This window comes from Peromyscus maniculatus, chromosome 7, assembly GCF_049852395.1.
Source record: "Peromyscus maniculatus bairdii isolate BWxNUB_F1_BW_parent chromosome 7, HU_Pman_BW_mat_3.1, whole genome shotgun sequence".
NCBI lineage: Eukaryota > Metazoa > Chordata > Mammalia > Rodentia > Cricetidae > Peromyscus > Peromyscus maniculatus.
The window spans coordinates 107,856,571-107,883,239 of record NC_134858.1 but is presented as its reverse complement, the minus strand read 5'-3'; the positions used below and the strand labels follow the sequence as shown (position 1 = coordinate 107,883,239).

The window sequence follows — 26,669 nt, the reverse complement described above, 5'->3', positions numbered from 1 at the left end:
GAGGGGCGGGGTTGCGCGCGCGGCCGAGGCAGCAGCTGGAGCTGGGAGGGGAGCGGCCCAGTGGCCGCACGGCGCTCTCCGCCATGGAGGCCGTGCCCCGGATGCCCATGATCTGGCTGGACCTGAAGGAGGCCGGTGACTTCCACTTCCAGTCAGCGGTGAAGAAGGTGAGCCCCCCTCTGCCGCGTATCTCCGTCGTCTGCCCGCGCGTGACGCCCCCTGCGCGCCTGTCCCTCCCGGGGCTCCGTCGCAAGTCGGGCCAGGCGTTTTCCCTTAGGCTGGCCCTCTCCTCCCGGGCCCGCACCCCGTCCCTATCTCCGGCTGGCGCCGCGTCCTGCTGGGAACCTGCTTTCCGACGTGGGTCCCGGACCACCTGCCTTTCTGCCGAGGCTCCGTGTTTGCTGGCCGTGACGCTCCGGACCCGGCCCTGCCCTGTCCCTTCATGGCCAGGAAGCCCCCATGGGCAGGCAGTATGGCGGTCCAGGTTGTGCAGAGCCCACGCTAGGCCCGAGCATTGGTGGGCTCCCAGTTGACGGCTGGACTAGGAAAGAATGTGTGTTTTAGGACGGGACCCCAGCGGCCTGTAGGCATGCCGGGCCCCTAGAGAGTGAGTGAGTGTGTGTGTGTGTGTGTGTGTGTAGTCGGTCTGTCTGACCTTCCAATTCCCTTTACAAAATTTCTGTTCCAAAGTTCCGTTGAACCAAAAGACACAGTTTTTTGTTGATAAGAAGGCTTGAGTCACGCTCTAGCTCTTGGAGGCATCCTGTTAGTCATTGTGCTGGGTGGATAGTAGTGTCTGGAGTTACTGTGGCAGGCTCAGGTGTGGTGATGGAATTGGGTACCCTCCAAGAGAGCCACTGCGTTAGGAAGGGTCCCCAAAGAGCACCGAGGGCCATCGTAGAAATGGGCAGGTGGGAAGCTGTTACAGGTGAGGGGCCTTGGGTGTCGCACCGCAGTTGTCAGTCTATGATCTTTCACCACTCTGTGGTGCTTGGGAAAGAAAACGGGCCTGGAAGTAGTTTCTCTCACATCACCACCTGCGCTAACCGCTTGTCTGTGTGGGCGTGGGGTGGGATGAGTTCAGGTGTCTGTGTATGTGTGTGTGGGGAGCGGGGGAAATCATCAAACCCAGGGCCTGGCACAAGAAGCTAGCACTACAGAGGTACACCACCCCCAAGCCCAGACCCCTTTTCCATCTGTAAGACCAGCATATTAAACCAATTGATCTAAATTTACAGAATTTGGTTAATTTCTACTCATCTTCTTTTTCATGCAAATACGAGGTGAATTTTTCTAAAATGTGCCAGAGCCTTGGGAGAAAGATAGAGACTCAGTATGCTGGCCCCTGGGAATACAAAGTCAGGCCAGTGTTTTCAGTTTCCCGTCAGGAGTCCCCTGACATAGCCTGACTCTGAGCATTTGTCACCGTCCTGTTACAGATGTATGATCTGTGTGTTTCTGATACAGGTATTCCACACTCTGTTCATCATTATCATTTCCTGTTTCCTTAACAGGCTGTTTCTCCTTATGTGCCTGTGATTGTGGAATTCCTTCTGCTCAAATGACTCGTAATGTGGATATCTGATATGCAAACCCCAAAGGGGTTGTGACCCACATGTTGAGAACCTCTGGTCTACCTAAAAGAGCTCTCATTTTTGCCTCTTTGGTTATAGGGCTGTTCTTTAATCTCTGTGAATGGGTTCCATCCAGCTTTCAAGGTCCAGTTGAAGCTCTGTCTTCCACAAAGCTTTCCTTAATCCTTTTATCTGGATTAGCCTTTCCCTTTTCTGAATTTCTTTCCCTTCTTCCTTTCTTTGACAGTAGTTATATGTACTTTTTTTCCTCCCTCAAGACAAGGTTTCTTTGTATAACAGCTCTGCCTGTCCTAGAACTCACTCTGTAGACCAGGCTGGCCTTGAACTCATAGAGATGCGCCTGCCTCTGTCTCCCAAGTGCTGAGATTAAAGGTGTGCGCCACCACTGCTATGTGCTATTTTTAATATTTATCTCTGTGTGTGTAGATGTGTGTGTTCAGGCATGGCAGTGCATTTGTGTGGAGGTCAGAGGACAACTTGCAGGAGTTAGTGCTCTCCTTCCACTATCAGGTCCAGGGAATTAAACTCAGGTAGCCAGACTTGGCAGCAAGTGCCTTTGCCCCCTGACCCTGCCTAGCCATCTCTCTGACCCTAATGTGCTGTTGTTTTTTATTTATTTATTTTTTGTTTGTTTTGAGAAAGGGTTTCACTGTGTATTTCTGTCTATTCTGGAACTCATTATGTAGACCAGGCTAGCTTTGAATTCACAGAAATCCACCTGCCTTTGCCTCTCAAGTGCTGGGATTAAAGGCATTTGCCACAATACACTGCTTCTTTATGTGCTATGTTTTAACCCCATATTCAGCTGGGCTACCAGAAGGGCATCTCTGTGTCCCTTTAGCTTAATACCCACTACATAGGAAAATGTTTCTCAAATGACTGAAAAACAATCTAGAGGGAATTTCAATTAGATTTAGATTATGTTGACCCTAAATGGAAAAATTTCAGCCCAGGGGCCAGAAAGATGGCCAGAAAAAATAGAACATCATGCTCTTGCAGAAGTCTGGAGTTTGGTTCCCAGGACCCATATTGGTAGCCAGCTCAAAACTGCCTATAACTCCAGTTTCACGGGATCAGACTCCCTCTTCTGGCCTCTGAGGGCACCTGCATTTACATGCACATACCGACACCCACATACACCTTAATAATGAAAAAGAAAATCTCAGCCTAGTCAAATATGTTGGTTACATATCTGTAATCTTAAAATTTGGAAGATGAGTCAGGAAGACTGAATTCAAGACTTACCTGGGCTACATAGTAAACACTGTCTCAAAACATAACCTCAGTTCCAAAACTAGATTTTTTGCGGGGGAAGGGCAGGTAGGGGACATTGGTTAAGACAGGGTCTTACGGTGTTACAGGCAGTTGTGGCCTCAAACTTGCTATATAGCAGAGGCTAGGCTTGAATTCCTGATTCTTTTGCCTCTGCCTTCCTAGTGCTAGGATTACAGGCAAGTGCCACCACACTAAGGCCTAGGAGATTTTTGTTTGAATGTAGCCTTTCTTGTTGTGGTCATTCATGTACCCAAAACCCTGAGAGCACCTTGCCTTCAGTGAGAGGTGTTGCTCCATAAATACAATTCCTACTGGGCATGGCCATATACATCTTTAGTCCCAACACTTGGGAAGTAGAGGCAGGTGGATCTCTGTGAGTTCAGGAGCAACCTGGTCTACAGAGTGAGTTCCAAGACAGCCAGATCTATGTAGTAAGATTCTGTGTCAAAACAAAAACAAAAAAAAAAACACATTTACCTAGACGTCAGAGGAGATTCTGAAGAAGTCACTAGACCATCTCAGCCTGTGGGTCATGATCCTTTTGGGGATTGAATAATCCTTTCACAGGGGTCACCTAAGAGCATCAGAAAACACAGATATTTACTACCGAAAACAGTAAAGGTCCAGCCTTTATTGTTTTCTCCCAGGGTCCATGGAAGAGTCTAACAACCAGCTGGGGATTCTAATCTGAGGGATATCAAATGAATCTAAGCACACTGAGTTCTTTAGTCCATTCACTGTATTCTTCTCAGTCAATGCTGTCTACACAGTTTTTTTTTCCTTTTTCACACTTAGCTCCTCTCTGTCCCTTCTGCTGCTCTCTCATTAGTCTACCTAGTTCTTTCCATCTTTGTTCTCATCTCTGTTCTTCTAAATCAATTCCCTCCAAGTGCTGTCGGGGAGCCGTATATATACACAAGCAGTAATTCTTTGGCAGTGCAATGTGAGATTTGAAGTTTTCAGGGTTGCAGAGGAAGGTGATAAGGATCCAAATATAAAGCAATAATTGTCAGCTTCTAATTACAACCCAAAGGGGAGTTCTCCGATAGAGTCAACTAAAGGCTAAGATCAATTAGTGAATTCTAAAAGGTCTTGAGTAAATAAATCCGGATGACGGTAAGAGTTGAGGATTGTTTTGTTTTGTTGAGACAGGTTTCTCCGTGTAGCTTTGGAACCTTCCCTGGAACTCACTTTGTAGCCCAGGCTGGCCTTGAACTCACAGAGATACGCCTGCCTCTGCCTCCTGAGTGCTGGGATTAAAGGCATGTGCCACCACTGCCGGGCTTATGAGTTGAGGATTTAATTGCTAGTGGTTATTTTCTCTATCTGCGAGTGAGATGAGCTAATGTTTATCTATCTGCACTTGTACTTAGATAAAAAGGTATCTTTGTTGAAATACTTTTGTCCAGAGAATGGCCCTGGCCAGATTTATGTTAATAAAAAGTAAATACAGCTGGGGAAAGTTATCCAATTACCCCAAATGTATAGGGAAAGTTGTGCCCGAGATTGAGATGCAGTCATGAGCTCACGTGTATACATAACATGGAAATGCATGGTAAATGGGGAGAATCATAGCTGTTATTGCACAAGAAGTTTACAAGAAACAGCCAGTTCATTCAAAAGGCAATAATTCCATAACGCCTTGTATGATGGTTTCCTCTAACAGAACCCTTAGTGCTGATAGGTTGACCTTCTGAACTCTTAATTGTCACTGCTGTATACTCCCATGGATTTTTGCTACCAGCTGCTCTCATTAATATACATTATGATTCATAACTAGCAAAATTATAGTTATGAAGTAGCAACAAAAATAATTTTATGGTTGAGGTCAGCACAACTTGAGGAGCTGTGTTAAAGGGTCGCATCATCAGGAAGGTGAGAACCACTGCTCTAGAGCCTCGGACTCTCCCTCCCTAACTGCAGTGTCCCCATCCTACTTTTTGCCTCTGGTCTGATTGTCATTCTCTATCCGTGCTCTAAATTGCAGACATTCTACTGTTGACTTTGTGGTAACTGGTTGAATTTAATCTCAGAGGGAGATGGAGTAAAAATTGGTTCTGTTTTCATTGGCCTGTGAAACTATGCTGAGACCTGGCAATATAGGTCTTAATTAATTAAGACAGTCTTCCACAGCCTTATTTATTTATTCATTTATTTATTTTTAGTGGTGCTGGGGATTGAACCCAGGGCTTTGTGCATGCTAGGCGAGTGCTTTGTCACTGAACTACATCCCTGTAATACAGCCCCCACCACCATCACTAACACAAGGAGTCCATAGTCTAGTAGAGGAAATTTCAAAGTTTGAGCAATTTAGTATAAGAGTAGAAATGGCTGTAGGGTACTGAGAGCACCAACACAAGGAGATTTGTGTTAGACACTTGCATTGGACCCAAAAGACCCCACCAGTACAGGCTTTTGGTGTTTGGTGAGGTTGAACCCTGGGCCTTGTGTACTCTACCATCCCCAGGCCCAGTGTACACTGTGATATTAGCATGTACAAGTGACATTAGCTTTGATTGTTGGCAGGAAGCCCTGTAGCCAATTAACTAAACTGCAGACATTTAAGTAGTTAAGGTGTAACTGTTGGCTGGTTGATTACACTGTAACTAAGTTGTTTTCTGTGCTTCAGTGTCTTTTCAAATGTGACAGCAGCTGTTTGGAGGAATGCCCTGTTCACAAATCATTGTGTCTATCCTTTTGCTCAAATAAACTCCATTAAATTTAAATTTAGCTTTTCTTTTAACAGTATTTTATGTGAAATGGGAGCCAAGAGAATTGTAAGCTGGTTTTGAATTGCAGTGCCAAACTGGGTTGGCACACTTGGGCTCACGTAAGAATTCAGTGGACAAGCACTGACCTTGAGCTGTGCACCCCCACCCCACACCCACTTTTTAGTACTAGGAGTTGAACCCAGGGGTTCAGATGAGGCAAACACTTTATCAGTGGGCTGCATCACCAACCCCTGTGTACCATGTTACTCTTTTGGGGGCCCAGAGGGCTGACTCACTGAAAATGAATTAAAGATGACTCTTGTGCTTTTTTTTTTCTTTTAAGATTTATGTGTTTATTTCATGTGCATTGGTGTTTTGCCTGCATGTACAGTATTTGTGTGAGGGTGTTGGATCCCCTGGAACTGGAGTTACAGATAGTTGGGAGCTACCATGTGGTTGCTGGGAATTGAACATGAGTCCTCTGGAAGAGCAGCCAGTGCTCTTAACTGCTGAACCATCTCTCCAGCCCTGACTCTTGAGCTGTTGACTAGTGAATGATTTGGCCATTTGTGTTAGTTAATATTGAAAGTCATTTCTTTCCAAATACCAACCCTTAACCAGCCACACTGGAGCAGAAGTCAGGCTCACTTAGGCTGCATGCTGCATCCCTCCTTGTTCTTTCATTGAGTGCCTATTACATATGGTTGGAGTCACCACAACATGAGGAGCTGTATTAAATTGTCACAGCATTAGGAAGGTTTTGAAAATTCCTGCTTTTAGAGCACTTACCTTCTAATGATTCATGTAGTTACTCATCTACTGCTGGTGCTAGGTAGGGAGCTGCTATGCCTGACGTTTGGTTTCTCCTTTCATTCTGCTCCTTTTCCTGTCAGAGTCCTCTGGAAAACTGCTGCTGAGGCCTGTCACCAGCTCACTGCAGCCTGCCCCTGTAACTTTACTGCTATTATTGCCTTGTTTAGGTCATTGTTGAGTCCTCTCCTCATGCTCCTTAACCCCAGTTAAGCCATGCTTCTTTAGAATCCCTTCATCTGCCTGGCTTCCTGATTCAGACAGGTCTTTGGTCCTGCCAGTTGACTTGACCTTGGAAAGCACATGTCCATTGCTTCTTCCCACTGCTCATCTTGTTCACATCTGGTTTTTCAGCTTTGTGGATTTTTCTCTCTTCTAGATTTCCCACAGAACAGGTAAATGTGAAGAACAGAAGCCTAAAAAAAACCCTTCTCTGGATGCCCACCAGTGGAGGACGTGAAATCAGTTATCTGTGGTGTTGATCTGTCTTTATCTCTTGTCACAGATGGAAAGACTCAGTTGGTCTGCCTGAACCTGTCTGTCTTCTTGTGTTATGCAGAATGGCCCTCAGCACAGATGAACTGAATGGTCTATGGTCTTTCCTGACCTAATTTCAAACACCAGAAGTCTGTATACATTTCACTCAGGGTTTAGACCAGATTTGGGGTTGGGGGGGAGTGCTGTTTTTTTCAAGACAGGGTTTCTTTGTATAGCCTTGGCTATCCTGGAACTCACACTATGGACTAGGCTGGCTACCTGCCTCTGCCTCCTGAGTGCTGGATTAAAGGTGTGAACTGCCACTACCACCTGGTGTAGAACAGATTCTTTTCTCAGAAAGTAAAATTCTTTAGCATGTCCATGTTTGTGTGTTTACAGGTGCACATGTGTGCATGTGATGGCCAGAGGCCAACCTCATGTGTAGTTCCTTAGGCTAACTGTCTACCTTAGTTGTTGAGATAGGTCTTTCACTGGTACCTGGGGTTTGTGGATTAGGTTAGCTGACCAGCAAACCCCAGGGATCTCTATCACCTCTTCAGCACTGCAGTTACAGACTTGTGGCACTATGTAGTTGTTTATGTGGGTGCTAGGAATTGAACGCAAGACTTCACGCTTGCTTGTGTGACAAGCACTTTACTAACTGAACTTTCTCCACCTACCTCGCCTCCCAGCCCTCCTGGTTTTTGAGACAGGTCTTGTAGTGTAGGTAGGCTTTAAATTGCTCGATAGCCAAGGGGTGGCTTTGACACCTGTCACCACTTGCTTCCTGTTAGGGTTCTATAGGAGGAAGCCAGCACACCCAGTTTGAGAAGTAATCGATTATTGTGTGCAAGGAGTGCCGTGTGAGTGTTGGCTGAATAACCAGTTGAGTTCTAGCACCCTCTGGGAGTTGTAACTTGAATCTTCTCCCTGGTGCTGTTCAGACCAAGGGGCCATTGAGAAGCCACATGGAGGGAGGCTTTGAGTGTTGTGGGTGGTCAGACTAGGAGAGGACTTAAAAAGTTTGTCCTCATACCCTGTACCTTTGGCCTGTAATTATCAGGTTTGCTGACATGGACCAAGGGGTTGAAAGCTTTCCTTGGCAACACTACTTTGTCTGAATAAAGTCTTGTTTCATTTGAAATTCAGCAACTGAACATATATAAAGTAACAATAGTATATGTAGACTTAATTTTGTGTGCATTTTTGTAATACAGCCCAAGGAGTGACCTAGATTTGATTCAACTGGAAATGGAAGGGGAGTTAAAAAAAAAAAAAAAAAGAAAAGAAAAAGAAAAAAGAAAAAGAACAGTGTATGTGATGAACCAAATATCCATGATGTGATTTTGGTACACACCTGCAGTCCCGGCCATATCTGTGCTGAAGTGGGAGGATCACTTGGACCTAGGAGTCCACATCCAGCCTAGACAACAGTGAGACACTGGCTTTTAAAAAGTTCCATTTGAGCTAGGTGGTGGTGGCCCATGCCATTAATCCCAGCACTCAGGAGGCTGAGGTAGGCGAATCTCTGAGTTCTGTGAGTGTGAGGCCAGCCTGGTCTACAGAGCGAGTTCCAGGACAGTCAAGGCTATACAAAGAAACCCTGTCTCAGGGAAAAAAAATCCATGTGATAACCTTTTAATGCCTTATTTGTGTATTGCTTTAATTAGTGCAGTGAAATTTGAAGGTATTATGTCAAATTAAGAGTAATGCAGAATGAGAACATGCTAGTAGAAGAGACTGAGGTAGAGGGACTGTTCCTAAGATCAGGAGTCAGGAAATCTGGCTTGGGGTGTGTGGTTTGAATATAAAATGGCCCCCATCGGCCCATAGGGAGTGGCACTATTAGATGTGGCCTTGTTGAAGTAGGTGTGGCCTTGTTGGAGGAAGTGTGTCACTAGGGCATGGCTTTGAGTTTTCAGAAGCTCAAGCCAGGGCTACTGGCTCACTGTCTCTTCCTGCTGCCTGCGGATCCAGATGGAGAACTCTCAGCTCTTCTCTAGCATCATGTCTGCCTGCATGCTGCCATGCTTTTCACCATGATGATAATAGGGTAAACCTCTGAACTGTAAGTCAGCCCAGTTAAATGTTTTCCTTTATCAGAGCTGCCGTGGTCATGGTGTCTCTTCACAGCAACAGAACCCTAACTGAGACAGGGTCCTACTGCCCCACTGTTGGTTGCTGATTTTCCATTTCTCTAGTCTGCAGGTAGTGGCATGATTCAGAATTCGTGTTTCTAGTGATCATTAGTGGCACAATTTTGTGTCATTTGTTACTAGAAGAGTAACAGCACAGAACAAGTGTTGCCAGTAGAAGCTGACCTCTTCCCCTGTCCCCTCAGAGTCGAGTAACCTTCAGGACTGTGAATGGTCATACTAATAACCCATCTCTCATTTGTGGTTTAGATTATTTTTGAGAAAGGGTGTCTCTGAATTTATGTAGGCCAGGTTGGCTTCAGACTCAGACCCCCCTGCCTCCACATCAGTAGTGCTAGGACTAAAGGCTGTTCTCCACAACCAGCTGAGATAGGAAATCTTACCATTTTGAGAAGATTAACACATGAGAAGAGTCCATGATTTTGAATCTTAGTACAGTACAGGTCTGCCATACCATAAAGGATATTTTCAACTGAGCATACTCTTTGTGTTTAGGACCTAGCTCAAGTCTTTATGGCAGCTCTGTGAAGCAGTATAGGACTTTCTGGATGTGAAGTAGCCTTGAAACGAAAATTGTCTCTTTTTATTTCCCTCTTAATCTCTGTCTTAGTTAAGATTTCTAGTGCTACAGTAAAAGATTTTGACCAAAAAGTAAGTTGAGTCATTCTCTCAACTGAGGCTCCTTCCTCTCTGATAACTCTAGCTTGTGTCAAGTTGATACACAAAACCAGCCACTACACTCTTCTTCCCTCCCATCACCCCCCCCCCCCCCCCCGTGTGTGTGTGTGTGTGTGTGTGTGTGTGTGTGTGTGTGTGTGTGTGTGTTTTTCAGGGTCTCATATAGCTGGTGGCCTCAGATTTAAGGATGACCTTGAACTCCTGATCTTTGCCTCCCAAGTGCTGAGATTATAGGTTATTATCCACCACACCAAGCTGGAAATGGAAAGACTCTTATGATTTAAAAAAAAAAAAAGAGAAGAATTTGTTTCCTACAATGCCTTCTTTTCATTTCCTTCTTCAGTAGATTTGATCTCTCAACATATTTTCACTTGAGATCTGTTTCTTTTTTATTTACTTATTTTATTCCATGTGCATGTGTACATGCACACCATATGCATGTCTAACCTGCGAAGGCCAGAAGAGGGCTTCCAGTCCTCTAGAACTAGAGTTGGTTATGAGCCATCATGTAGATGCTGGGAATAAAACCCAGGTTCTCTGAAAGATCAACAAGTACTCTAAACTGCTGAGCCATTTCTCCAGCCCCAGACCTCTTCTTCTTATCTGACAAAAGGATGCAGTGTTGTTTTGTTTTGTTTTTCTTTCTCCCAAACCACCTTCATTGGGAGTGTAATTTAATCACAGTAAACAGCTTCCATCTCAAGCACAGAGTTCAAGGGAAGCCTGACACTTTTGAAGTTCTCTCAGTATTGGTTGGTGTAGCTACACCATTGTCTCAGTTTTCTTACTCTTGGGTCTGCTACAGGCTTGTTTTCCCAAGTTTCATTAGGTCAGACCAGTCCCATAAACTGGTTAGATAGATGGGTTACTATCCCATATACTTGAGAATTTCAGCAAGTTTCTTTACTCTTACTGAAAAAAAAAAAAATGTTGGCTGGGCAGTGGTGATGCATGCTGTTAATCCCAACACTTGGGAGGCAGAGGCACATGGATCTCTCTGAGTTTGAGGCCAGCCTGGTCTACAGAGCAAGATCCAGGATAGGCTCCAAAGCTACACAGAGAAACCCTGTCTTGAAAAACCAAATAAGGGGGCTGGAGAGATGGCTCAGCAGTTAAGAGCCCTGGCTACTTCCGAGGACCCAGGTTCAATTTCTAGCACCCACATGGCAGCTTGCAACTGTCTGTAATTCCAATTCCAGGGGCTTTGGTGCCAATACAAATAAAATAAAATTTAAAAAACCCAAATAAATAAAATTTAAAAATGTTATTGTCTTATTTAGTGTGTATATGTGTTTATATGTGTGTGGATGCTTGCACCACAGTGCATGTGGAGGTCAGAGGCCAACCCACAGGAGTTGGGTTTCTCCTTCCACCATGTGGGTCCCATTTAGACTTGCCTGCCTTCTGTCCTCTTTTTCAGTGGGGCCAAATGTTTGGATTTTGGTTGTTGCTGTATCAGTCACTAACTGCTGGTTAGTTCTGTCAACTTGACCACTGGGGGAAAGGAGTTCTCATTTGAGGAACTGGTCTGAGAGCACATCTGTGGGGTATTTTCCTGGTTGATAATTGATAATTGTAGGAGGGTCCAGCTACTCTAGGCAGTGCCATCCTTGGGCGGGTGGACCTGGGCTGAGCAAGTGAGGGGCATCTAGCCAGTAAGTGGTGTTCCTCCATAATCTTTGCTTCAGTTCTGCCTCCACGTTCCTGCCTTGAGTTCTTGCCTGACTTCCCCTCGGTGACAGACAGTGATGTGAGAGTGGGAGCCAAGGAAACCCTTTCCTCCTAAGCGCTTTTGGTCAGTTTTTATCACAGCCACAGAAATGAAAGCTACGACACTAATGTTGTGATCTTGGCAAATGTCCTGACCTCTTTGCCTCAGTCCCTCGTCCCTTCATCAATGATGAGGAGACTAGACCCATCTCTTGCCTTGTGGTAAGGACCTGGAAAGACTGAGGTGCTGAGGACCTTGCTGGCCTATCATAGGAGCTTGGTGAGTGTCTGCTGCTTTTCATTCTTGGAGGAACAGTGAGTCAGTTTTCTGGGAGTGAGGGAAGGTGGCTCTTTCCCCTTCACGGTTGTGTGAAAGGCAAGAACAGTATTCTTGTTTTTAGGACTGTGGTGTCTGATTCCTTCAGCTGTGTCCCACAGAGCCTCTGAGACCGCACTTCCTCCTCCTTTTAACCTAAGGGTGGGCAAGCCCTGACACTTCTCACTACACAGGCGTTGACTTAGGCCACATATTATATTTGTAGATAGGAGTTGAATAAATCAGAGTGAAGTTACCTGGGAATCAGTAAATCAGCTTTAGATTGGTTGGGAACCTTCTAAATATTGGTTTTATGTTAGCAGAGTTGAATATTTGTTTGGTAGATTTCTTTCATAGCTTTTCTCTTTTTAGGAGGCTACTGAGAGAGTAGATCTTTTCAGATACCTTAGTTCCTCAGCGACTCTTTGAGTCATTTGTTTCCCAAATTTCAAATATTGAAAAAAATTGAAAGTCATCCAAACCTTCAATACCCACATTTATTTATTTTTTAAAACTAGGTATGTGGGGTGTGGGGTGTGCTGTGGGGTACACATGCCAGGGGTCGGATGACAGCTGTAGTGTCCATTCTCCCCACCACCTTTATTTGTGTTATAGGATTGAACTCCGTCACTGGCTTTTATGGCAAGAACCTGATGTCACCAACTCAACCAACTTGCTGATCCTATTTTTAGTTGTTTTCTTTTCAAGATTTATTTATTGTTTGGTTGGTTTGGTTTTTTTTGAGACAGGATTCCTCTGTGTAGCACTGGCTGTCCTGGAACTCTCTCTGTAGACCAGGCTGGCTCTCACAGAGATCTACCTGCCTCTGCCTACTGAGTGCTGAGATTAAAGGTGTGCACCACCACCTCCTGGCTTAAGGTTTGTTTGTTTGGTTGGTTTGGTTTGGTTTGGTTTTTGGTTTCTGTGTAGCTTTGCACCTTTCCTGGAACTCACTCTGTAGCCCAGGCTGGCCTCGAACTCACAGAGATCTACCTGCTTCTGCCTCCTGAGTGCTGGGATTAAAGGTGTGTGCCACCATGGCCCAGCAGGGTTTATTTTTGTTTCATGTTTATGAATGTTTTGTCTGGATGTACATATGTGCACCATGTGTAGGTGAGAAGACATTGGATCCTCTGAAATTGGAGTAATAGCTGTGGACCACCATGTAGTTGCTAGCAGGAGGCTAAACCTAGGTCTTCAGCAAGAGCAGCAAGCCCTGAGTCCTAGGGAGGCACTGTACCAGCCGAGCCAACTCCAGCCCTGTTGGCTTTTAGGTATTTTTTGAGGATTTATTAATTTTTTTTTAAATTTACGTGTACAAGTCTATGCACCACATTGTGAAGGGAGACCCAAAGAGGGCCCTGGATTCCCTGATACTGAAGTTACAAATGATTGTTAGCTGTCTTGTGGGTGCTGGGAACTGAACCCGCATCCTCTGGAAGGGCAGCCTATTCTCTGAACTGCTGAATCACCTCCCCAGTCCTGTTGTTTTTATTTGAATGATATCCCACTCCACTCTGGCTCATTTCTCATCACACTCCCTCAGGCCTTTCCTGAGAGTCATTGGGGCCCTTCCCTGCCAAGTAGGTGGGTGGGGGTGGGGTTTGCACCCATGCTTGTTTGGAGCCTCTTGCCTATGTGTACTTTGAGTTTAGGGTTATACCTGTGATTTTAGAACAAAGGATTCTTGAAGGAGGTTTAAGTTAGTGACCCTTTGAGATCTTCATAGGGCTCTATTTCAGCTAGTTAAGACCCCTTGCTCCTTGAGCTGGTAGAATGCTGGTGTCTTTTGAGAAGGCTCTAGCATGTGAGGGACCTGTTGAGATGTTTGCACAGGGTATTTAGTCTTCATTTTTATGGGCTTAGAGGAGGAGGAGGCCGTCCTGGTCAGCTCCTGTGTGCTGTTGATAGCTGAGGCCGAGCTTTGGTGACTGCCTCAGACTTGGGGCACATCTGCAGATCTTCCTTACCACTCCCCCCCCCCCTCTAGTTTGTCCTGAAGAATTACGGAGAGAACCCAGAAGCCTACAATGAGGAACTGAAGAAGCTGGAGTTACTCAGACAGGTAGGAGTATTTTTATGTTGGTACAAATGGAATTGGTTTGCTAAAAAAGTATTTAAAACACACACACACACACACACACACACACACACACACACACACACACAACTCTACCATCTACTGTGATCAATATTTTAATTTACTGATTTTCACTTTATTTATTTAGTCTGTTAAAGCAACAAAATGCTGGTAGAAAAGTTTTTGTGTTAACTACAACAGTCTGATAGGTGAAAAAGGATTTTACTTTTTCTTTCCCTATGGGTCTCAGTTCTGGGACTGTAGGCATTGTCCCTTTATGTTTAAGTCTTAGTTATTTTGCTGTAATAGGGATTGAACTCATGTCTTCAGGCTTGATAGCAAGTGTTCTTACTTGTTGCACCATCTAGCTATTTCTGAGCCATGGCTTCATGTAACCCACAGAGGTCTCCAACTTCCGGTAGCCGAGGATGATTGATCTTGAAGTTTTGATCTTTTTCCTCATCTTCAGTGCTGAGGTTACAGGTGTAACCACTGTCTCCAGTTTATGTGATCCTGGGTCACACCAGGGCTTTATTCATGCCAGACAAGGATTCCACCAGCTGAATATCCACAGACTCCATTGGTTTTGTGTTGTTGTTGGTTTGTTTATTTGTTTGAGACAAAGTCTCTCTGTGTAGCTCTGGTTATCCTGGAATTCACTGTGTAGCCCAGGCTGGCCTCAAACTCACAGAGATCCTCCTGCCTCTGCCTCCCAAGTGCTGGATTAAAGGCGTGTGCCATACACCGGCTCTAAGGTAATTTTTTTTTAAAACTTAAAACAGTTTTAATTTCCCCTTTCCCCATATTTTCAACCATTTTGAAACATTCATATATAAGAATTCAGGATATTTTTAGTCTGTTGGGTTTTTTTGTTGTTCTTTTTATACATTGTCTTTTGTCAGGCCCATAAGATCTCAGATATGGCAGCTTCTTCATTATCTGTTGTTTTACCTTCTGAAATTTCACTTACTTTCAGTCACTTGTATTCCAGAATACTAAATAGAAAATTCCCGAATAAGTAATTTAGAAGTTTAAGTTGCTTGCAGTTCTGAGTAGTATAACTAAATCTCATGCCATCCTGCTCTGTCTTATCCCACCTGGCATGTTCATTGTTGCTTTGCTTAGTGAATGAAATCTCACGATACCTTGTTTAAATTTTTCTTTTCTTTTCTTTTTCTTTTTTTTTTTTTTTTTTTTTTTTTTTGGTTTTTCGAGACAGGGTTTCTCTGTGTAGCTTTGTGCCTTTTCCTGGAACTCACTTGGTAGTCCAGGCTGGCCTCGAACTCACAGAGATCCGCCTGCCTCTGCCTCCCGAGTGCTGGGACTAAAGGCGTGCGCCACCACCGCCCGGCTTTTGTTTAAATTTTTGTGTGTTTGCACACACACGAGTGGGGCCATGTTTGCACATCTGTGTGGCGATCACAGCACAACTTGGAAAAGTGTGCTCTCCCCTTCTAGTTCCAGGGACTGAACTTAGATGGACAGGGTTCACAGCAGGCTTGTACCCACTGAACCATCCCTACAGTTCAGTGCTGTGTTTATTAAGTAACTCTTTCTGTTGTTTGTTTTTATTTTTGTTTTTTTTTGAGATGGGTCCCTATGTAGTTCTGGCTGTCTTGGAGATGGCTATGTAGACCAGGCTGGCTTCTACCCCGAGTGCTGGGGTTAAAGTTGTGTGCCGCCACTACTCAGCTTCGAGCCCACGTTTTTTTAAAAAAGTCCCAGGTGATGGTGGCGCACACCTTTAATCACAGATGCAGATCTACAAATCGAGTTCCAGGACAGCTGGAGCTGTTACACAGAGAAACCCTGTCTCAAAAAACAAACAAACAAACAAAACAAGCCCAAACAAAACTGCTGTTAATGTGGGTAGGAATTATCGCTACAACACCTGCTTTTGGTTCTTTTGGGTATATACTCAGAAGTGGAATTACTGAATTATGTAATAGATGGGATTTTTGAAGAATCACCACACTGTCATTTTGCACAGTGGCTCACCATTTTACATCTCCACCAGCAGTACACAAGCATCCTAATTTCTCCATTCTCCCAGTGTTTGCTATTTTCTTAGTTGTTTTTGAGAGTCTCACCACGTAGCCCAGGCTGGCCTGGAACTTGTGATCCTCCAGCCTCCTTGGTTTACAAGTATGCAATCAGTCTTGCTGACTGTGTTTTGGGAAGTGTTGCCCCCTACCCCCGGCATGGTCTTATGTAGTCCAAGCTGGCCTTTAACTTATTCTGTAGTGAAATATGACTTGATCCTGATCTTCCTGCCTCTACCTTCCAGGTGTTAGGAATACAGTCATGAACTACCATGCCTGGCTTATTTTATTTTTTTTAATTACTAATAATCATCCTAGTCAGTGTCGGGTAAAGGATGAGGCGTGTCAGGCACACGGAGGAGTGTGTGCATGCTGAGAGCATCCTTGCTAAGGGCTCCAAATCGGCTATTAGCATCCTGGTGAGGGTCTCTTGTCCCTCCTTTGGGGTGGGACAAGGGAAAGTTTATGGTGTTTCAAGCTCAGTTCCTCACTGGGCACCTGCTTCTTGATAGTTATATGGTCTGCTTTTCACAATGTGAACAGAGGATTCCTTTGTTCTGTTTCTTTTTCCACCCAAATAGAAAGGTTTGATACCATAAAAATTGAAAATAGTAAATATCCAGAATATATGAGCAAAGGAATATTTATGTTTGTATCAGACATGTATCTGCTCCCCTTCTCTCTGTATAAATATGCATGTATGTATTTGTGTGTGTGTGTGTGTGTGTGTGTGTGTGTGTGTGTGTGTGTGTGTGTATACAATAAACTGGGGCTGGGGAGATAGCTCATTTGGTAAAGTGCCAGGCATGCAAGCATGAGAACTTGGGTTTAGAGCCCCCAAATCCATATAAAATACCAGGTGTGGTCATGTGCATTTGTAACCCTAGTGCTTGGCAGAGGGGTGAAAGGTCAGGGGAGTGGAGATAGGTAGCCAGTTGGAGAGCTCTGGGTTTCTCAAAAGATAAGGTGGTGAGTTATAGATAGTTGATGTCAACCTCTGGTATGTGCACCTGCACACACTATACATACAGAGAGAAATCACTTCAGTATTATTCGTAGATAATCACTGTCAGCATTTTTAGGTATAGTCATCTAGATTTTTTTTTTCCTTTTTGGTCCGTATATGTATTTGCATAGCCTATGCTTGTACAGAAGTGAGATCGTAGATTCATCTGTTAGATTATTTTTTTGTCTGTATGTCATAGAAGTCAAAGTATATCCATAACAACCTGTCTTTAGTTTGGCCGAGGAATATTTTCTTGTGTAAATAGCCTTGACATAATTCATGTAAACAGTCCTCTTTAATGGAAAGTCTAGTGGCATCCAGTTTTTAATCTGATAATGCTGTGAGAATGCAGTCAGGGATTTTTTCCCCCTCTTGGATATCTGCCCTCCATGAATCATTTTTCTGAGGCAAGGTCTCATGTAACTCAGGCTGACTTCAAACTTGCTTTCTAGTCAAGAATGACCTCGAATGATTGATCCTCCTGGGCTCTGGGATTACAGCTGTGCATCATCATGTCTGGATTTCCTGGATGTCTTTTTTTTTTTTTTTTTTTGGTTTTTCGAGACAGGGTTTCTCTGTGTAGCTTTGTGCCTTTCCTGGAGCTCACTTGGTAGCCCAGGCTAGCCTCGAACTCACAGAGATCCACCTGCCTCTGCCTCCCGAGTGCTGGGATTAAAGGCGTGCGCCACCAACGCCCAGCTAGGATGTCTCTTACTGTACAGTTTTAGATATAGAACTGTGGGTCAAAAGTTAAACATAGGTGGAGGGGAAAAGTTAAACATAGGAACTTGAGGGAGAGATGGCTCAGCCAGTGCTCTTCTAGAGGACTCAGGTTCAGTTCCCAGCACCTACATGGCAGTTCACAACTGTCTGTAACTCCAGTTCCAGGGGATCCAGTTCCTTCTTCTGACCTCCACAGACACCAGGCACACATGTGATGCACATACATGCATAAAATAATATTTTTTAACGTCGAATATAGTCAAAATTTTAAAGCATATTGTAGAGTATCTTCTAGAAATGTGGACAGACTGCATCCTTGGCTGGCAGTATGGTATGTCCAACAACTGTAGGTGTAGATAGAGCTTTCTTTGAAATCTCTAATGATGGTGAGCCTGTTCCTTCCATCCTAATTCCCAGAATGCTATTCGTGTTGCACGGGACTTTGAGGGCTGCAGTGTCCTTCGAAAGTATCTTGGCCAGCTACACTACCTGCAGAGTCGGGTGCCCATGGGCTCAGGCCAGGAGGCCGCTGTAGCTGTCACCTGGTGAGAGCTGGTAGGCTGGGCTGGGAAGTTGAGAACTTAGAAGGTGCTTGGACAGCCGGGATGCTTGGGTGGTAGGCATGATCCCTTTCCCTCTCCTCTCTCCTTGCACAGGATGGGGAGTGTTAGTGTGGTCTCCCATAGACCTGTCTCATACTGGAGTGGTTGGTCCCCTTCCCCGACCCTTGGGCCCAGGCCCTTCCCTCTAGATGACTGAGATGCATGTCTGCAGGACTGAGATCTTCTCAGGAAAGTCTGTGGCCCATGAAGACATCAAGTACGAGCAGGCCTGTATTCTCTACAACCTTGGTAAGCTGCTTGATCCTTCCATGGGACCTACGCCAAGCCCTGCCAGCCCTGGGTCTCAGCTCATCAGGTCAGATGGCCAAAAAGTCAATGGCTGAATGAAAGGAAGATGCCTGCGTTCTGACCCTTCCTCTGCCTCTACCACAGCTACACTGGCACTTCTGCTGTTTTCTGGGCCCCTGGGAAGTCACTGTTTAGAAGAGCTATTCTGCCAGTCTGACTACACACATTTGTCCCTGTGCACTCCAACGGGGAGTCATGGCCTTTCTTTGCCTGGACAGTATCACTCACTCCCCTATTAAGGCTTCAGATCGAAAGGATAAGGCTGGCCTTAGATTGCCCCTCAAGTCAGTGTGGCTGTTGGCTGAGGGGAAAGCATGGGGGCTCCTCCCTCTTCTACCCCCCCAGCCAGGTGCATAATAGGAGAAAGGATTTGGCCCAGTTCTCAGACTTGTTTTTCTGACGGGATGACAACAGGTGCCCCTCTGCTTCAGTCTCAACACAGGTGTGGGCAGCCTGGGAAGCGTCTCCAGGCTCTCCTAACAATGTCCCTGCCTCTCTAGGTGCATTGCACTCCATGCTGGGGGCTATGGACAAGCGGGTGTCTGAGGAGGTAAGGACTGGGGAGGGGCAGTGTGGACACGTGGGTGTGCTATGGAGGACACCAAGTGTCCTCAGCTCCCAGAAGTTGAAGGATTCCTGCCTTACGGAAGTGGCCATCTTTTACCTCCTCCCTCCTAGGGCATGAAAGTCTCCTGCACCCACTTCCAGTGCGCAGCGGGTGCCTTTGCCTACTTGCGTGAGCACTTCCCACAGGCCTTCAGTGTAGACATGAGTCGCCAGATCCTCACTCTCAATGTCAACCTCATGCTGGTGAGCCAAATTGTTTTTCTGTTTTGAGATGCGGTCACATTTTGTAGCTCAGGCTGGTTTGAAACTTACTGTGTAGCCCAGGCTTGCTTCAGATTCATGGCCAATCCTCCTGCCACAGTCTTTTTGGGGTTAGTCATGAAGTTAGCCACCACCCCTAACTTTAGGTTGAATTGGAGAAGAAATGGCTAAGGGAGGAGGCAGTTCATCTAGATTCTGGGCCAGTCATGTTGCAGGTAGTAAGGGAGAGGCAGGAAGGAGGCCTTGGCATTGGGTCTTTTGAGTTCCAGGTAGATCAGGCACAGGGTGGTAATTCTGGGAGTTGAGGAGACTAGAGGAGAGAGCAGCCAGGATGGACTATTTTGGTCCATCCCTTGGCGCCCAAGAAGAGAAGAACCTTCAAGTAAACAGGGCATTGACCTGCACTTGTTGCTCTAGGGCCAGGCTCAGGAGTGCTTGTTGGAGAAGTCCATGTTGGACAACCGGAAGAGCTTTCTGGTGGCCCGCATCAGTGCACAGGTAGGAACTGGGCTGAGGATGGGCATTTGCTCTCTGCTCCTGATCCTTGATGACTGAACTGATCCCAATTCCTAGGTGGTAGATTACTACAAGGAGGCATGCCGGGCCTTGGAAAACCCTGAAACTGCTTCCCTGCTGGGCCGAATCCAGAAAGACTGGAAGAAGTTGGTCCAGATGAAGATCTACTACTTTGCAGCTGTGGCTCATGTAAGGCAAGCAGTTACTGGTTGTGGCCTGGGCCAGGTGGCTGTAGCTCAGGCAGCAAGTCAGGATGCCTCCTCTTCTTTCCTAGCTGCACATGGGGAAGCAGGCTGAGGAGCAACAGAAATTTGGGGAACGGGTGAGTGGACTGTGGGTAAGGGGGACCCTCAGGACATGCTCCAGGATTCTAAGAGTCTGTCTCTACAGCATACTGGAGGTGGTCCTCTTTGCTCCCCTGACCCCTCATCTTCCTCACCATGTGCCAGGCCATCAGAACCTTTCTGTAGGCTTTGCGTCTTCCCACCTTGTACCCCTCATTCTAGGGGTCTGAGGAATCAGGATGGGCTCCCTATAGGGAGGATAACTCTTTGGAGGTATAAACTACAGGGTGGAGCTGTTTGGGGCTATTGGCTTGGCTGGCTGGCATCTGCTGCCTGAGCTGCTGGTCTTAGGACCAGTGATCCGATCATCAAGTAGGACAAAATGGGGAGATGGAACATTAGGGTCCAAGAGGATAGGACAGACCAGGCTTTGCCCTCCACAGGTGGCCTACTTCCAGAGTGCCCTGGACAAGCTTAATGAAGCTATCAAGTTGGCCAAGGTAAAGCTGAATGAATGAGTGTGACTGCCTTTCAGAGCTCTGAAGGCAGATGGCAAGGCTAGCTGAGCTGACTGATCTCAGCACTGGCCTTGGTTATCTCTTCTGTCTCTCCAGGGCCAGCCTGACACTGTGCAGGATGCACTTCGATTTGCTATGGATGTCATTGGGGGAAAGTAAGTGTGTGGGACTAGGGTTGTCAGGTTTTTCTTATTAAATATCTTGTTCTTCTGCACCCTTGGGAGGAAGCTAACAGTGCCAGGGAGCAGTGGTCTACGTGGGAGTCTACTGTGTGGGTCCTTGGTAATCTGTGATTTCTCTCCCCCCGCCACTCACAGATATAATTCTGCCAAGAAGGATAATGACTTTATCTACCACGAGGCTGTGCCAGCCCTGGATACCCTTCAGCCTGTGAAAGGTCTGATAGCTGAGGGGAAGCTGAGGAGTGGGGTTGGCAAAGGAAGATGGAATGGGGAGGAGCTGCCTTGAGTCTTCATCTGGACCTGATCTCTGTGATACTCCCTGCTCTTAGGAGCCCCCTTGGTGAAGCCCTTGCCGGTAAACCCCACAGACCCAGCTGTTACAGGTCCCGATATCTTCGCCAAATTGGTACCTATGGCTGCCCATGAGGCCTCATCACTGTACAGGTGTGTAGGAGGGACCAGCTCCTTTGCTTGATACAGAAGTCCTTGAGGTCCTTCAAGCATATAGGTCTCCAGCAACTGGTCTGTTTATTCCTTAGCGAGGAGAAGGCCAAGCTACTTCGGGAAATGCTGGCTAAGATTGAAGACAAGAATGAGGTCCTAGAGTAAGTGTGGGACAAGCAGTGGGAGGTAGGGCACACACCAGATTTCTTGCCTCCCTGCCCAGAGTCTAGATTGAGATTTTTGAGTGTTGATGTGCTGTGGAGGGTGTCCTGCCTCACCGTCGCTATCATTGTCTGGGCATAGCCTGCCAGTCCATGTTTCAGTCTAGTTCCAGTGGAGGGGTCAACTAGCAGGCTTTATGTGGAAGGAATTGGGTCAGAGCCAATTGTCATCTGATCCTGTCATCCCCTCTCCCTTCCCTAGTCAGTTCATGGACTCAATGCAGCTTGACCCTGAGACAGTAGACAACCTAGATGCCTACAACCATATTCCACCCCAGCTCATGGAGAAATGTGCGGCACTCAGTGTCCGGCCCGACACCGTCAAGAACCTTGTCCAGTCTATGCAGGGTGAGCAAAGCACGAAGCAGACAGGTGTAGTGGGTAGCATGCAAGTCATCTGCCGTGGCCTCCTCCACTGAGGATGCTGGGGAAGCCCTGGCCCAGGCATGCACCATCCAGATGTTTCTGTAGATCCATGAACCATGGGTTTCCTGTAGTTGTGGAGTTTAGCAAGTGCTGGGAAACAAGCTGTGATCCAAGTGGGCATTTCTGTGTCTTGTGGGCAGAGGGCTGAGTGGTGCCTGGTTTGCCTACCTCAGTGGCTCCCCCCCCCCCATACCCTTCAGTGCTGTCAGGTGTGTTCACGGATGTGGAGGCCTCCCTCAAGGACATCAGGGATCTGCTGGAGGAAGATGAGCTGCAGGAGCAGAAACTGCAGGAGACCCTGGGTCAGGCTGGGGCTGCCCCTGGCGCCTCCGCGGCCAAGGCTGAGCTCGTAGAGGTGAGGCGAGAGTGGGCCAAGTACATGGAAGTCCATGAAAAGGCTTCCTTCACCAACAGCGAGCTGCACCGCGCTATGAATCTGCACATTGGTAACTTGCGCCTGCTCAGTGGACCACTGGACCGGGTGCGGGCTGCCCTACCCACGCCAGCCCTTACCTCAGGTAAGCCCCGCCCATTGCTAGCAGGAGAGGCTTGGAGCTGGGTTTTCTTGGCCTCACTGATTGCTGCTGCCCTCAGAGGACAAAGCTGTGCTGCAAAACCTGAAGCGCATCCTAGCCAAGGTACAGGAGATGCGGGACCAGCGTGTGTCCCTGGAACAGCAGCTCCGAGAGCTGATCCAGAAGGATGACATCACTGCCTCCCTGGTCACCACTGACCACTCAGAGATGAAGGTGTGTTGGATGAGCGTCGAGAAAAGGCTCTGTTTCTGGGCTTCTTTCTTAGTTCTTTTGTCCCCGTCTTCCCACAGAAACTGTTTGAGGAACAGCTGAAGAAGTATGATCAGCTGAAGGTGTACCTGGAGCAGAACCTGGCTGCCCAGGACAATGTCCTCCGGGCACTGACTGAGGCCAATGTACAGTACGCAGCTGTGCGGCGGGTGCTTAGTGAACTGGACCAAAAGTCAGTGTCTGCCGCTGTTCTTACCCCAAGCCCCATCCGGAGCTCTGTCCCTACAAATAGCCTTATCCTGGCTTTTCCTTTTGCCCACCAAGGTGGAATTCCACACTACAGACCCTGGTGGCTTCCTATGAAGCCTATGAGGACCTGATGAAGAAGTCCCAGGAAGGCAAGGACTTTTATGCAGACCTGGAAAGCAAGGTAGCCACCCTGCTGGAACGGACACAGTCCATCTGTCGTGCCCAAGAGGCTGCCCGCCAGCAGCTCCTGGACAGGTGGGTGTGCGCTTTAGGCTCCTTGTGGACCCAGCCCAGGCCAGCCTGGTTTATGGGAGCTGGTCTTACTTCCCTTCCTGTCCCTTAGGGAGCTGAAGAAGAAGGCACCACCACCTCGGCCCACAGCCCCCAAGCCATTGCTCTCCCGCCGTGAGGAGGGCGAGGCAGTAGAGACTGGAGACCCACCCGAGGAGCTGCGCAGCCTACCCCCTGATATGGTGGTTGGCTCCCGGCTGCCTGACCCATTCCTAGGCACTACTGCCCCGCTCCACTTTTCTCCTGGCCCCTACCCTAGCCCCACAGGCCCAGCAGCCCACTATCTCTCAGGACCCTTACCCCCTGGAACCTATTCAGGCCCCACTCAACTGATGCAGCAGCCTAGAGCCGCAGTGCCCATGGCATCTGGGACAGTCCTCTACCCAGCCCCTGCCTACACATCGGAGTTTGTACCCAGATCCTCTCCCCAGCATGGAGTTGTCAGCAGTCCCTTTGTGGGGGTAGGGCCACCTCCACCAGTTGTAGGTCTTCCCTCGGCTCCACCTCCCCAGTTCTCAGGACCTGAGTTAGCCATGGCAGTTCGGCCAGCTACCACCACCGTAGATAGTGTCCAGGCCCCTATCTCTAGCCATACAGCACCACGGCCAAACCCTACCCCAGCTCTTCCCCAGCCCTGCTTTCCAGTGCCTCAGCCTGTGTCCCAGCCTGTTCCCCAACCACAGCCTCTGCCCACACCCTATACTTTTTCTATAGGGACCAAACAGCACCTCACAGGCCCTCCGCCACAGCACCACTTCCCTCCTGGGATCCCCACAGGCTTTCCAGCCCCCAGGATTGGGCCCCAAGCTCAGCCTCAGCCCCACCCCCCGCCCCCACCCCCACCCCCACAACCAGCATTTGGGCCACAACCCCCACAGCAACCCCTTTCATTCCAGCATCCACATCTCTTCCCATCTCAGGCCCCAAGGATCCTTCCTCCACTCCCCTACCCTTTTACCCCTCAGCCTGGCGTCTTGGGGCAGCCATCACCCACCCTGCACAGCCAGCTCTATCCAGGCCCATCTCAAGACCCTCTTCCCCCACACTCGGGGGCTCTGCCTTTCCCTAACCCTGGGCCTCCTCATCCTCACCCCACCCTGGCATACGGCCCTGCCCCTTCCCCTAGGCCCCTGGGTCCTCCAGCAACTCCTGTTTCTATTCGAGGCCCCCCACCAGCCAGTCAGCCCACCCCTAGTCCCCACTTGGTGCCTTCACCTGCCCCATCGCCAGGGCCTGGTCCAGTACCTTCACGGCCTCCAACAGCAGAGCCACCGCCGTGCTTGCGCCGAGGTGCTGCAGCTGCAGACCTGCTGTCTTCTAGCCCTGAGAGCCAGCATGGAGGTACTCAGCCTCCTGGGGGTGGACAGCCCCTGCTGCAGCCTACCAAGGTAGATGCAGCTGAAGGCCGTCGGCCACAGGCCCTGCGGCTGATTGAGCAGGACCCCTATGAACATCCTGAGAGGCTGCGGCAGCTGCAGCAGGAGCTGGAGACCTTTCGGGGACAGCTGGGGGATGTAGGAGCACTGGATGCAATCTGGAGAGAGTTGCAAGAGGCACAGGAACAAGATGCCCGAGGTCGATCCATTGCCATTGCCCGCTGCTACTCGCTGAAGAACCGGCACCAGGATGTGATGCCCTATGACAGTAACCGTGTCGTGTTGCGCTCAGGCAAAGACGACTACATCAATGCTAGTTGTGTGGAGGGGCTCTCGCCGTACTGTCCACCCTTAGTGGCCACCCAGGCCCCACTGCCTGGCACAGCTGCTGATTTCTGGCTCATGGTGCATGAACAGAAAGTATCAGTCATTGTCATGCTGGTGTCTGAGGCAGAGATGGAAAAGGTAAGAGCCTAGATGGGTATTCAGGAGATTATGGAGTGGGGAGGCAGGGAGTCCGGGAAAGCTAGCCTTAACTATCTTGTCTGTTCTTCAGCAAAAGGTGGCACGTTACTTCCCCACTGAGAGGGGCCAGCCCACGGTGCACGGAGCCCTGAGCGTGGCACTGAGCAGCGTTCGCACTACCGAAACCCATGTGGAGCGGGTGCTGAGTCTGCAGTTCCGTGACCAGAGCCTCAAGCGCTCTCTTGTGCACCTCCACTTCCCTACTTGGCCTGAGTTGTGCGTTCACTGTTCTGGATGGTGGGAGTTAGGGCAAACTCCTTGGGTGCTTGGGGGTGCAGGCCTCTCACATCAGGCCTGGTTCATACCTGTCCTTTCCCTGCAGAGGCCTGCCAGACAGTCCTGGCAACCTGCTGCGCTTCATCCAGGAGGTACATGCACATTATTTGCACCAGCGACCGCTGCACACACCTGTTGTTGTACACTGCAGGTAGGGAGCTGGCACCCACCTGAAGGAGGGTTGCTACCCCATGGGCTCTTAGCCTGGCCTTATGCTTTCCTTCTTGCCACAGCTCTGGAGTGGGCCGCACAGGAGCCTTTGCACTGCTGTATGCAGCGGTGCAGGAGGTAGAGGCTGGGAACGGGATTCCTGAGCTGCCTCAGCTGGTGAGGCGGATGAGGCAGCAGAGAAAACACATGCTGCAGGAAAAAGTGAGTGGGTGGATTGGGTTGAGCTGGGTCTTCCCCATTGAGGATGGCCCCTGCGCAGCTGACTAGACCAAATGTGTCTCTCTAGCTGCACCTCAGGTTCTGCCATGAGGCACTGGTGAGGCATGTGGAGCAGGTTCTACAGCGCCATGGTGTGCCCCCTCCAGGCAAGCCCGTGGCCAGCATGAGCATCAGTCAGAAGGTAAGGGTAGTTCCTTGAGGGCTCTGCTGGGACAGTCACAGCCTGGTGAAACGGTCTTCTTACTAGCTCTACCTTCTCAGAATCACCTGCCTCAGGACTCCCAGGATCTGGTCCTCGGTGGAGATGTACCCATCAGTTCCATCCAGGCTACCATTGCCAAGCTCAGCATCCGGCCCCTAGGTGGCTTGGATTCCCCAGCTGCCAGCCTCCCGGGCCTTGTAGAAACCCCAGGTCTTCCACCAGCCAGCCTTCCAGAACCTACCCCTGTCCCATCCTCCTCTCCTCCCCCTCTCTCTTCGCCTCTGCCTGAAACCCCACAGCCAGAGGAGGAGCCACCAGTGCCTGAAGCCCCCAGCTTAGGGCCCCCCTCCTCATCCCTGGAGCTGTTGGCCTCTCTGACTCCAGAGGCATTTTCACTGGACAGCTCTTTGCGGGGAAAGCAACGGATGAGCAAGCAGAACTTTCTACAGGCCCACAATGGACAGGGTCTGAGGGCTGCCCAGCCTACGGATGACCCCCTAAGTCTCCTGGATCCACTCTGGACACTTAACAAGACCTGAATGGGCTTTGCTTCCTTGGTCCTTACACTACGTCTCCCATCCCTGCTGTCCTCAGCTCTGCCAGATGGAGGTGCACTGCAGGCCTCAGGTCAGGCTCTGCTCCTTTGTGGAACCTGACATCTTTCAGCTCTGGGCTACTGAAATAATAAACCTACTCTGTGGCCAA

General features: G+C 48.3%; 1 protein-coding gene across 1 annotated transcript; it reads left to right on the top strand.

Annotated features, from left to right (window-relative positions):
• On the top strand, positions 1 to 26,669 carry Ptpn23 (protein tyrosine phosphatase non-receptor type 23). Its single transcript, XM_042281742.2, has 25 exons — positions 1 to 167; positions 13,719 to 13,793; positions 17,997 to 18,124; positions 18,354 to 18,430; positions 18,991 to 19,040; positions 19,169 to 19,300; positions 19,736 to 19,816; positions 19,892 to 20,023; positions 20,109 to 20,156; positions 20,562 to 20,618; positions 20,733 to 20,791; positions 20,954 to 21,033; positions 21,148 to 21,262; positions 21,358 to 21,423; positions 21,686 to 21,831; positions 22,110 to 22,427; positions 22,504 to 22,658; positions 22,736 to 22,887; positions 22,980 to 23,159; positions 23,248 to 25,036; positions 25,128 to 25,312; positions 25,419 to 25,523; positions 25,606 to 25,744; positions 25,830 to 25,943; positions 26,024 to 26,669. The coding sequence occupies exons 1-25, from the start codon at positions 84 to 86 to the stop codon at positions 26,501 to 26,503; spliced, it is 4,947 nt and encodes a 1,648-aa protein (XP_042137676.2). The 5' UTR covers positions 1 to 83; the 3' UTR covers positions 26,504 to 26,669.